Source organism: Orycteropus afer, unplaced genomic scaffold (genome assembly GCF_000298275.1).
Source record: "Orycteropus afer afer isolate SDZICR_OR568_19922 unplaced genomic scaffold, OryAfe1.0 scaffold00015, whole genome shotgun sequence".
In the NCBI taxonomy this organism is placed as follows: Eukaryota; Metazoa; Chordata; class Mammalia; order Tubulidentata; family Orycteropodidae; genus Orycteropus; species Orycteropus afer.
In genome coordinates, this window is record NW_006921602.1 from 1,302,791 (window position 1) to 1,316,017 (window position 13,227).

At 36.3% G+C, this 13,227-nt stretch overlaps 1 protein-coding gene across 1 annotated transcript in view; it reads left to right on the forward strand.

Moving 5' to 3' along the window:
- Window positions 1-13,227, forward strand: part of MYO9A (myosin IXA) — a 441,307-nt gene that overhangs the window by 86,288 nt on the left and 341,792 nt on the right. The window contains exons 4-5 of the mRNA XM_042783070.1: window positions 5,579-5,678; window positions 7,041-7,097. Of these exons, the coding sequence (XP_042639004.1) occupies window positions 5,579-5,678; window positions 7,041-7,097 (157 nt within the window). The remainder of the gene's footprint in view (window positions 1-5,578; window positions 5,679-7,040; window positions 7,098-13,227) is intronic.

The following is a 13,227-nucleotide window of genomic DNA, read 5'->3' on the forward strand; positions in this document are numbered from 1 at the left end:
AGTTTCCTTCCATGTATAAACTTTTCCTGGAGTTTTTACAGTAGTGGATTAATACAACATTTGTCCTTCTGTGATTGACTTACATCATTCAGCATAACATCCTCCAAGTTCACCCACGTTATGCATTGGTTTGCAGATTCTACATAGGATTGCGTAGTATTTATCTGGGCATGTTTTAATTTCTTTTTAATTGTGATTCGGGTGAAAGTTCACAGAGCAAATTCGCTTTCTGTACTGCAGCTCACATACACTTTGTCTCATGACATTGACTACAGTTTACCACAATGCAACAGCTCCTCTTCAACTTCCTCCCCAAGGATACCTCTTCCCTGTGTCCTTCCCTCCATGTACTCCTGTCCCCTAAGCTGTCTCCCTGTGCATACATAGCCATTCTATTCTCCCATGATTGTTCTCTCCAAGTAGTGTGTCTGTGTAATGTAAAGGTTCAGCTCATATGCCTATCTTTTATTTGGCTGGAAGCCACAGGAATTTTTTCTTCATTTCTGATAAGTAATTTTGCTGGATGCAAAATTCTGGGTTGTTGAAAATTTTTTCCGTCAGCACTTAATGTTTATTATCTCACTGCCTTCTGGTTCACATGGTTCTTGATTTGAAATAAGCTGTTCATCTTATCGAGGATCTCTTGTTTGTGTTGAGGACTGCTCACTTCTGCCTGCTCACATCTGTTGTTGCACATCTCTAATTTTAGTTACTGTACTTTTCAAGTACTGAATTTCTGTTTGATTATTTTTTAGAATATCTGTATCTTTATTGATACTCTTTATTTGGTGAGACATTGTCTTATTGCTTTTCTTTGGCTCTTTAGATAGGATTTCTTTTAATTTTTAGAATGAAAAAAATAGGTGTGTGGTTTTATGTGTATTCTTTGTATAGGAAGTCCAGCATCTGGACTTCTTCAGGTAGAGTTTCTTCTTCTTTTTTTTTTTTTTTCCCCTGTGTGTGAGCTGTACTTTTTTGTTTCCTTGCATGTTGTGTAATATTTTGTTGAAAACTGGAAATTATGAGTAATATAATGTAGTAAGTCTGATGATAATGAGATTCTTTCCCCTCCCAGGGCCTTGTGGTGGTTGTTTTGCTGCTGCTGTTTGTGTGTGTGTGTGTGTGTGTGTGTGCGCGTGTGTCTGTCCAGCCAATTCTGTAAAGTCTATATTCTTGGTCATGTGTGTCCTCTGAAGTCAGTCTTAGTTTGGTTATCTTAGTTGTCAGGCAATAATGGACAGAGATTTCCTTATATGCCTCGTAACAGTATGTCTTGTAGACTTTTCTATGATGCTTTATGTGTTTCTTTTGAGCACACCTTCAACATTCAGCTGGTTATTTTACAACTCTACCATAGTCTTTACTTTCTGCTTTCATGGAGTCTCAAGGTTTGTCAGAAGTGAGAGCTTAAGACCTTCCTTGATTTTGCTTAGTATACACAGCTCTGGGCACATGAACAGCCCTACATATTTGTCTGGCATTATAGATTCTCAGGAATGTACTGGAGCTTTTCAAAGATTCTATGGAAGTCTCATCCCCCCAGCTTTTCCTTTTAAGCTTTTTTTTTTTTTAATTTTGAAAAGAGAATTGTGTCAATTCTTTTTCTAAATGCATTTTATTGAAATATAATTAATGTACAGTGAAATAAACAAAACTAAAGTGACATAGGTAATTTTTTTTTTTTTTTTTTTTGCAGGTTACCCTTCTGCCCCTGGTAACCAACAAAGAAAGTTTCCTTCCATATATAAACCTTTCCTTGACTTTTTACAATAATGAATACTGTATTTGTCCTTCTGTGATTGACTCATTTCACTCATCATAATGTCCTCTGAGTTCGTCCATGTTATGTGGTGTTTTGCAGATTCTATATTATTCCTTAGTGTGGCATAGTATTCCATTGTGTATATGTACCATAGTTTAGTTATCCATTCTTCTGTTGATGGGCATGTACATTGTTTCCATCTTTTGGCTGTTGTAAATAGTGCTCCCATGAACATGGGTGTACATATATTTGTTCTTGTCCTGGTTCTCACTTCTTTAGGATATATACCTATTGATGGGATTGCTGGGTTAAATTTTATTTCTAATAGCAGCTTTTTAAGGAATCGCCATACTGTTTCCCACAGTGGTTGTATCATTTGACAATCCCACCAGCAGTGTATGAGAGTCCCAGTCTCTCCACATCCTTATCAGCATTTGTAATTTTCCGTCTTGCTGAACTTTGCCATCAGTGCTGGGGTGAGATGGTATCTCATTGTTGTTTTGATTTGCATCTCTGATGGTTAATGATAGTTAGCATTTCTTCATGCATTTGCTGGCCGCCTGAATATCCTCTTTGTTCAAGTGTCTATTCATGTCTTCTACCCATTTTTTAATTGGGTTGTTAATCTTTTTGTTGTTGAGGTGTTGGAGTTTTCTATGAATTCTAGAGAGAAATCCCTTATCAGATATGTAATTATTGAGCAGTATGAATTTGTTGCTGTCATTTTGTTATGTGCTTTTTTATTGTGTTGATTTCTTTGTTCCATATAATTTTCTGTGCTGAGCTTGTTTTGTTTATGAATCGTGTTACCACTTTCTTTGTTGCTATGTTTTAGTATTTGCTGAATATTTGTGCTAGTCTTCTTTTTTATTTTGATGTGAAGGTTTATCATTTTTCTTTGAGGTTACCTTGTGATTTATAATTTTCTTACCAAGTATAGAACAGTTATATCTTCTGGTTGTTTTGACTTCCCTACCATTTAGAAGTTCTGTAACTACAGTTTTTTCCCTCTTTTTGGTTTGTAGTTGTCCTCATTTGTCAATTAATGTCTCTGGTTCCCTGTTTACAGTCTTGTAGGCTTATTTATTTGCTTTGGATTCTTCCATAGCTGGGTTGGTTTCTGAGTTATGTCATCATGTGTGTTAATGGTCAGTTGTTGGCTGTTGGTTCTCTGTCCAAAGGACTCCCTTTAGCATGTCATGTAAGTTGGCCTGGTTTTAAACAAATTCCCTTAATTTCTGCTTATGTGGAAATGTCCTAATTTCACCATCATATTTGAGGGACAATTTTGCTGGGTATATAATTCTTGGTTGGAAATTTTTCTCTTTCAGGCTTTTATTTATGCCATCTCATTGTCTTCTCACCTGCATGGTTTCTGCTGAGAAATCTTATTGGTTGCCACTTGTTGGTAACTTTTCGTTTTTCCCATGCTGCTTTCAGGATTCTTCTTTGTCTTTGGTTTTGGTGACTTTGATGATGATATGTCTTTGTGATTTTCTTTTGGGGTCTATCCTATTTGGGGTTCATTGGACTTCTTGAATGGATATATTGTCATCTTTCATCATACTAGGAAAATTCTCTTCCAGTGTATCTTTGAAAATTTTTTCTTTGGTTTTATTTGTCTCTTCTTTCTCTGGAGTTCCAGTTACATGTTGGTTATTCCTTTTGATGGTATCCCACATGAACCTTATGCTTTCTTCATTTTCTTTTGCCCTTTTTTTCTGATTGATAGCTTTCTAAAGAAGTATTGAGGTATTAGCCTTCAGTCTCACCAATTTTGTCATCCATTGATTCAGTTCTGCTCTTTTACCCTTTCAATGTGTTATCTATTTCTGAAAATTTAGTATTAATCTTCTGGATTTCTATGTGTAGATTTTGTATCATTTCTTATTTTTCATTTATTTTGTCATTTTGTTCTTGTATTATCTCTCAAAATCATTGTAGGGTTTTCCTCAATTTTGTCAGTGTTTTCCTTGATCTGTCTATCGATCTGTTGAAGTTACCTAAATATAATTCTTATGAATTCCTTATTAAGGAGTCTCAGTGCTGTTGCTTCTTCTGGGATGTGTTTTGGGTCTGCATCCTGGTCCCTTGTTTCTCCTGGTTTATCTTGTTTCTTTGTGTGGACTGTGATGCTCTGTTGTCTATGAGGCATTGTGATATTTTTGTGTTTATATTTAATTTGTGATTGTATGTTGGAGTGACTTGCCTACGAGTTTTGTTATCTTTGGATGTTGTCTGTGTAAGCAGAGTATTGTGCTCCTCTATTTGCTAATTGGCAGCACTTATACCTTCACCACTTGTCTCCTTTCTCATTGTCAACCTCCAGTATGTCCCTGCCACCTTTGGCAAGTGGAGCCCATTCTTAGGTCCCTGGAGTCTGAATGAGAATGCTGTCACTTTAAAATCCAAAATGGCCACCGCTTACAAACATTCAAAATGGCTGCACCCTCGGTCACTTTAAATATCCAAAATGTCTGTCACTAGAAAACAATCAAAATGGCTGCGCCCTCAGGACAGCCAAAAGTCCACAGCTCAGGTTATATCCCTCTTTGCTGTTTCCCTTCCTCCCTGCAGCCCTTGGGGACCAGGCTTTAGGTCATTTTGATCTTTAGGTCAATTCTTAGGTCCCAGCACCACTTGGAAATATTCAAGCTGTTGGTTCCGTCAGAGTAGCTGACAGTCCATTGCTCTGACCATCTCTGTACTCACTGTTTTTGTTCAGGTTTTTTCCACGAGTTGGTGCCTGATCCACTTCTGTATACTTCCTTTCAAAGCTCAGGGGTCCAGGATTATCTTCTGTATCTCTGTGAATTAGTTTTTCTTTTCTGTGTTGAAGATGGTCTGTGTAGCTTGTCTGTCTAGTCCACCATCTTACCAGAAGTCCTCCTTTTACGATTTTTGGTTATTTTCATGTTTGTCCCAACTCTTATTCACTGCTTCAGATAGCTATGATGTTCAACAATTGGCTATAATTGTTTTTAACAAATCCCCTTTGGAAATAGATGTTTTTTACACTGAGGGAGCTCTGAGTCATGTCAAATGGAATGGAGTTCTTCCAAGGACAATTCAGTAATTGCAGTTTTCTGGGACTGAAGCTTTGAATGAGCTTCAAGCCCATTTTACCCCTTCTGATGCCTGCCTGGTTTTCATTGTAATTGAGGGCTGCTGGTTTTCAAGGCTCCTATGGATCTGGAAAATAGGGAATCGATACCCAAAATACTCTCTCAAACTCTCACTCCTGTGAGTTGATTCCAACTCATAGCAACCCTCATTGGATTTCTGAGGCAGCAAATCTTTATGGAAGTAGATTGCCCCATCTTTCTTCTGCAGAACATCTGGTGGGTTTGAACCGCCAGCCTTTTGGTTAGCAGTCAAATGCCTTAGGTACTATGCTTCAGAGCTTCTTAGGGAAATCACATATGGCAAGTTACAACGCCACAAAATCTTGCTGTTTATAATGGGATTCAGCTGTTTTTCTTGAGTACACACTCTCTGCATTGCTGGAAGTTTTTGGTTAATTTCCAGAGTTTTCAAAAAGTTGATTCTAACAAAATTGCCAGCTCTTTCATTGCTGGCATGGAAGAGAGAATTTTCACATTTCTTAATGTTGCCATTTTTGCTTCTGTCGCCCCTCCTTTTTTTATTTAACATCTAAAACTTTGTTCTATTTTGTGGGAATAGTTAAGTATTGAATTTATCATATTTGTATTAAAGATTAGAAAAAGAAATATTTTATTTCTTAATGTTTTTATTTTAAAAGGTAATAACAGATCACATTCATTATAATGTCATATTTCTTAATGTTTCCAACAGGAATTATCATGTGTTCTATTACCTCCTGGCAGGAGCAAGTGAAGAAGAGAGATTAGCATTCCATCTTAAGCAACCTGATGAATATCATTATCTCAATCAGGTGAGAGTTCATGAAAAGCATTTTGAAATTGGAGCTTTGTTAAATTTTAGCTCTTGAATATAAACTTTTTATATTCAGGTACTCTATTTAAATATTATTATCCTCATTTAAATTTTAAAAGGTGAGTAGTATTTTATTAGCTTTTTGTTCTTTGTGAGATCCTTTAAGAAAGTAATAAGGTGTTTATAGATACTGTCATATTAAAAAAATAGCTTAGTTGTTGCAAAATTTTTTACTATTTCCAGACCCCAGGGGGCTGAATGTTACCGATGATTAATTTTGCAAGGGTTTACCTGGATTTTGCATTGTTTTTAAGTCTCATACTCATATATCTTTACATATTATGGTTGATATTGACTTAGAGTGTGACTTTTTAAATTTAATGAATTTAAGTTCAGAATGAAGTTCATAAAAGGCTAGTCACTTAGAGAATTTGGGTCTTTTCTTGAAACCCAAAGTTAATTCCTAATTTCTTTTTTCTTTTTTTAATAACTTGTACAATGGGATAAGGAGTAATTCTTCCAATTTTTCATTACATTGATTTCTCTAATTTTAGTAGTATTTCTCATATCAAGTTTTAAATTCAATATTAATAGCATTGATACAACAGGAAGCCATTTAAATAGTAGGTTGTTTACCCTTATTTTTTGATTATTTGAGGCAAGATATAATGATTATGGGAAGAAATTCCTTTTATGATAATTACAAAAATTCGTAGGAATGTTTTATAAACAAATTGACATTGTGATGATGGCTTAAAATTTTTAATACGTATGTAGGGTTGTAAAAGTAACATTTTGGACTTTTCTCAAGATAGTCAGTATGCTGTTTAATTGACATTTCTTAATTTTGAAACTTTTTGTATTAAGTTAAACTAACATATCTTTCTTTGTATTAATATGTAGTAGTAGTTGTTGTTATGTGCCGTCAAGTGCAGAGAATTTCAAGATAAAAAGTCAGTTTCTGATATGATACTATATACTTGATTTTATACACCATTCTGGTGGCCCATAAACAAGGTGATTGTCATTAGTATTAGGGAAAATCAGGATTTCTTGCAGTTTTCTAGATCTTTTCTTAATAAGTGGACTTACCATACGTATTCTTGCTACAATACCAGTATTTATAGGGTATGGGACTCAGCAATAAGTAGCAGAGTTACTAAACAATAGCATATATGGTTGAGGGCAATAGTAAATGTTCTCCCAGAATCTGAATATTTATACTTCTTTCTTGTTTTATGTTGCTATGCATAATAACTTTCTTTGAATAACAATAGGCGACCTACATACTACATCTGAAAGATGATTAGAGAAGCGTGATAACCATTACTTCTACTTAACTAATCTGCCTTACTTTCAGATAACAAAGAAACCCCTCAGACAGAGCTGGGATGATTATTGCTATGACTCTGAGCCGGTCAGTACAAGTACCTAAATATTCTGTGTTCCTGTTAGAGTCCTCACCTTGCACATTTGATTACATCCATCTCATTACTTAGGCAAATAGAAAATTAGCTTAAATACAAAGTAGAATTGAGGGAAGATAAATCAGTTGATTGTCTTTTATTTTCTTTGAATGGATTGATTTGTTTTTTGTATCAGTTGTTAATTAAAAACAAGTCTATTTACTTTTTGGGAACTCTCCCAAAAAGGCTAGTGCCTAAGGCATTTGACTGCTGACAGAAGGCTGGCGGTTCAAACCCAACAGCCATTCTTCGGAAGGAAAATTGGGCAATCTATTTCCGTAGAGTTACTGTCTCAGAAACCCAAAGAGGGGTTGGTATGAATTGGGACCAACTTGACGGCAGTGAGTTTAGTTTTTAGAAATGTTTTTTGTTGCTAATTTTAGTCCATATTTAATATTTATTTTGACAAACAAAAATTTATTTCTGCCTTAGCATTTCCGCATCTTTAGCTTTAATGTGGGTCTTTATGAACTAGAATTGTTTTTTTGTTTTTGTTTTTGGTGAGTTTTTAAAGATATTTTTTAGTCATTTCATTACCCACATGAGAAGTAATTGGTGTTTATTAAAAAATTTACATTCTTCAAATAAGTCTTCACATAATGAATGCATATGCATATATATATATGTATATATGTATGTATGTATGTATGTAAATTTTTTTGAATTGCAAGAGAGGCATATCTTTTATGTGTTTTTCCAAAGTTTAAGTTTTCTGAGTTCTAGAAATAAGATTATTTTATGCTTTTGAGTGATTTAAGAGCATATATGATACAAATACATAAGGAGTAGGAAAATTCCGCTTCATTAGTTAACGTTTTTATAAGAACAACTTTGTAACCCAAAAAGTCCAGGAAATATTTTTTCTTTTAGTTTGGAATTAGGTCAGATGTGAAAGGCTTAAAACATGCATACGTTTTTATTTAGAACTGTCTGTTAATTAACAATGAACTAATTACATATTCCTTCAGGAAGACATAACATGTCTGAGTCCTAATTTGAAAGAATCATGATTTTAATTCTTATTGCATGTGAATACAGACCCCACTACTTGCAAAACTAGCCTCTTTCAGAATTGACAGGTGATACAAAAGAGTCAGTATATATGGTTTTAATTTGGTTTTTTATTCCAGGGAAAGTTTCATTATATTCCATTTCATAATAAATCATGTAGCGTATGGTTTTAGATTTAATATTATGGAAAGTAAATATTAGACATTTAAATTTATAGATTTTGATAAGTTTTAGTAGAACAACTTTAAGTTGTTTGACTTCTGTTGAGGAGCATTCACTTTTCATCTTTCACCTATTGTATACCAAGTGACTGTGCCTTATTGGGACATAGGTAAGGGAGTGGGAAACTTGAAATAGAAAATTTGATTGCTTGCATAGAGCTTATATTGAATAGGTGAACTCATCTATTATTATTCAGAGACACTCTAAGTAACTTCTGAATTTGGATTCTGGAGTAGGCAGGCCTGATTTGAACCCTGACATGTACACGTACTAGTTTTAACACCCTTATCAGGTCACTCACTTCTTTTCTTCCCATCATTTATTTAAGAGATGGATAATAGTCTTTAAGTCTTGTGAGTTTTAAATAATGCATATAAAGAGTTTGGTAGAGTGCTTAACACTTAATATGCACACAGTAAATGTTCTTACCCCCATTGGTGCCACCACGGAAATCATCATTGTCCATCTTTTTCCTTTAGAAGAACGTTGTAGTAATAATCTTCTATTAAAGTTACTTTCATCACCATCTTCCTGCTTGTTGTGCCTCAAATAAGTTTTCAAATCTCCTATAGGTTCAACTCTGATTAATTTCTCCTTCTTTTTCACACGTTAATTAATAAAAGCAAATAAATCAGTCTGAGGAAGTTTGGATTTGATGTTTATACTCTTAGCTCTTTCTTACAGTGTATTTAGGAGCTCTATTGGCACAGTAGTATTCAGCTGCTAGCTAACCAGAAAGGTCAGATGTTTGAACCTATTAGCTGCTCCGTGGGAGAAAATGAGGCAATCTACTTCTGTTAAGATTTACAGGCTTGAAAACCTTATGAGGGCAGGTCTACTCAGTCCTCTAGGATTGCCGTGAGTTAGAATCAACTTGATGGCAGTGAGCGGTTATTGGTATAGTGTATTTGGGGAAGAGCTGTGATAGCGTACTGCCTAAGGCACTTGACTGCTAACCAGAAGGTTGGTGGTTCAAACCCACCAGCCACTCCTTGGAAGGAAGGTTGGGTAATCTACTTCCATAGTGATACTGCCTCGGAAACCCAAGGAGGGATCGCTATGAGTTGGGTCTGACTCGACGGCCCATAACAACAACAACAACAACATTTGGGGACAGCTAAAAGTTTTTTTCCTACAAGGAGTTAACATTTCTGTGACCAGCATTATAGGAACTGAGGATTGTTAAAGGACTGTTTTCTCATTTATGCTACTGTTACTTACCATATATGTTATGGGATTGTATAAATGATCCCAGGGGGACTATAGTGAGAAAATTGTTTTTTTCACTATTGTGAGGGACCTACTATTGCCCCACTGTATGATAATTCCTTTTAAGAGTTATTAAATGAGTTTGAAGTAGTGGTTTTGCATGCAAGAGAGCAGAGGAACTGAATACATTTTGCCTTGTCCAGCCCTGTGATTTGGAACATTTTTGACCTTAGTGGGTTATTTAACCTCCATGATCTTTTTTCCCACCTGTGAATTGTATATATAATTACTTCTTTGTGTTGTGAGGACTTAGTGAGATTCTACATGTTAAGTGACTCTCACAGTGACTAATATATAGAGGATATTTATTAAATGGGAATAATCTATTCAAATATAAATTATTATTTTCATTGTTATTAATGACATCTCTTAGCCTTTGTTGCTTTGATTTTAAAATACAGAAGATGAATTAAGTACTGGTAATATGTTGGTTATATGATATGTTGGTTATATGATAATGTGTCAGAAACCCAAGGAGGGGTTGCTATGAGTCGGGTCTGACTTGACGGCACATAACAACAACAACAATATGTTGGTTGGTGTTTGCTATAGTTCTGGATAATAGCTGATTCTTAGTAACTGCAATCTAAAGTGTCAATCTCACCCAATTTTATTTATTTTAACCAAACCTTAAATAAATTTTAGGACCTGACTATCAAGTGGGGTTTTAATGAGTCTTGCCATATAGTTCAGGACACTGCCTTGCCCACTCTGCTACAGCGGGATTTGGCCTACACTATCCCATGGAGACAAAACTCCTACCCTGATTTCCTGTGCCTTTATGAAACTAAAAATCCAAACTCACTGCTGTCAAGTGGGATCCAACTCATAGCGACCCCTCTTTGGTTTTCCGAGGCGGTATCATGGTGGAAGTAGATTGCCCAGTTTTCCTTCTGAGGGGTGGCTGGTGGGTTTGAACCATAAAGTCTTCTGGTTAGCATTCAAATGCTTTAGGCATATATTTGTAAAACATTGGCTGCGTATTTTCCCATGAGCTCAACTTTTCACTGTGTTGTCCAGGATCCTGATGCAATTTTGGTAGGATCACTTGAAACCATGAGGCTTCCATTCACCCTATTACGCATATTTCTGTAGTATAAAGATTCCTACTACCATGACCTGTCAGTTTGTAAGTTTGTGGTCACTCCCTCAAACATTGCCCTTCTGGGTTTGTTCATCACCTCTTACCAGTCCACGCTAAGGTTTCTGCATACTATACAACTTACTCTGCATAAGTTTTCCGTATAAAAAAATAAGTTGTGACATCCATATTAGATTGTACCCTTATAAAATTTCTGGGATGTAGTTAGTATGATACATTCCTTGGAGAGAACAATCATGGGAGAAAGAAGGGCTGCTCACGCACAGGGAGACAGCGCAGGGGGCAGGAGTGCATGGAGAGATGGACACAGGGAAGAGGTAACTATCAGGAGGAAGTGGGAGGGGAGCTGTTGCATTGTGGTAAATTGTAGTCAATGTCATGAGACTATATATAAATGAAGGAAGGAAGGGAGGGGAGGGGACGGAAGGAGGAAGGGAGGGAAGGAAGGAAGGAAGGAAGAAAAGAAAAGGAAAAAAGAATAACTACTGCCAAAGAAAAAAATATGTGGTCTATTCTGGAGAATGTTCCATGTGTGCTGGAAAAGAAAGCAGATTGGGCTGTTGCCGAGTGAAGTGTTGTGTGTATGTCTGTAAGGTCAAATTGGCTGCTTGTATTATTTAGTTCCTCATTGTCTTCATTGAGTTTTTTTCTAGTAGTTATATCCTTCATTGAAAGTACTATATTATAATCTCTTATTATTGTTTGAGCTTTCGTGGCGTAGTGCTAAGGTATTTTACTGCTAACCAGAAGGCTGGCGTTGCAAACCCACCAGCCACTCCTAGGAAGGAAGGTTGGGCAATCTACTTCCATAGTGATACCACCTCGGAAACCCAAGGAGGAAGGGTCACTATGAGTTGAAATCGACTCGGCGACAGTGAGTGTTATTATTATAGTGGCGCTCTGGTGGTGTAGTGCCTAAGGCATTTGACTGCTAACCAGAAGACTGGCGGTTCAAACTCACCAGCTACTCCTCGGAAGGAAGGTTGGGCAATCTACTTCCTACTGCCTCGGAAACCCAAGGAGGGGTTGCTGTGAGTCAAAATAGACTCAATGATGGTGAGTTTTATTACTATTGTGGAGCTCTAGTGGTGTAGTGCTAACCACTGCCCTTCTGCTAATCACCAGCCACTCCTTGGAGGAAAGATGGGGCAGTCTACTTCCATAGAGATGCTACTTCAGAAACCCAAGGAGGAGTTGCTATGAGTCAGGCACAACTCAATGGTAGTGAGATTATTATTGTACAGTTTTCTGTTTCTCTTTTCAGTCCTGTTAAGGTCTGATTTATGTATTTTGGGGCTCTTTCATTGGTTACATAGATATTCATTATGTTTATGTCCTCTTATTCAATTGATCCTTTAATCATTATATAATTTTCTTCTTTGTTACACTGGTTTTTGTCTTAAAGTCTGTTTATATCAGAAATTAATATTGCCACTCCTACTCTTTCTTGATTGCTGTTTGCTTGATAATTTTTTTTCCCCAGCTTTTATGTTTAATCTGTTTTTGTCTTTGAGTGTAATGTATATCTCTTGTTAGAAGCATATTGATGGGTCATGTTTTCTTATCCAGGCTGCAACTCTCTGTCTCTTGATTGGTATATTTCATCCATTTACATTCAGTGTAATTATCGACAAATATGAATTTATTGTAATTTTTTTAGGTGCTTGTATGTGGTGGTGCTATTTTCTTTGTTGCAATTTTCTGTGCTGAGTTCATTTTGTTTATAATTATTTTTATCATTTCCTTTGATGCTCCTATTTTAATATTTACTAAATATTTATGACTTTCTTCTTCTTTATTTTGGTGAGGAAGTTTATTAACTTTCTTTGATGTCACTCTGTGATTTATTATTATTAGTAGTATTATTTTTATGGTGATTTGGGTGAAGATTTACAGCGCAAATTCGTTTTCCATACAGCAGTTAATACACATTTTGGCTCATAAAATTGACTGTAATGTTCCTCACAGTGTGACAGCTCTCTTCCAACTTCCTCCCTATCCTTACCTCTTCCCTGTGTCCTTCCCTCCTGTGCACACTTGTTCCTAGAACTGTCTCCCCATGCCAGCACTGCCCTTCTGTTCTCTCATGATTGGTCGCTCTGAGTACTGTATCTAACGGCTGTAAATGTTCAACCCATATGTTGTCTATTATTTGGCTGGAAGCCAAAGAAGTGAGTTCAGTTCCAGATTTGAAGGGTAGCCAGGGGTCGTAATCTCAGGGGTCTCGCCAGGCTGTATCAGAACAGCAAACCTGGTCTTTTTTTTTTTATGATTTTGAGTTTTGTTCTACATTGTTCTCCCATTCTATCCAGGATCTCCTGCACCAATGCTCCTCCAAGTGGTTGAGAGTGGTAGTAGCCAGGCACCATCTAGTTCTTCTGGTCTCATGGTCATATAGGCTGAGGATCGCATGGAGCTCTGGTAGCTTAATGCCTAAGGCACTTGACTGCTAACCAGAAGGCTGGCAGTTCAAACCC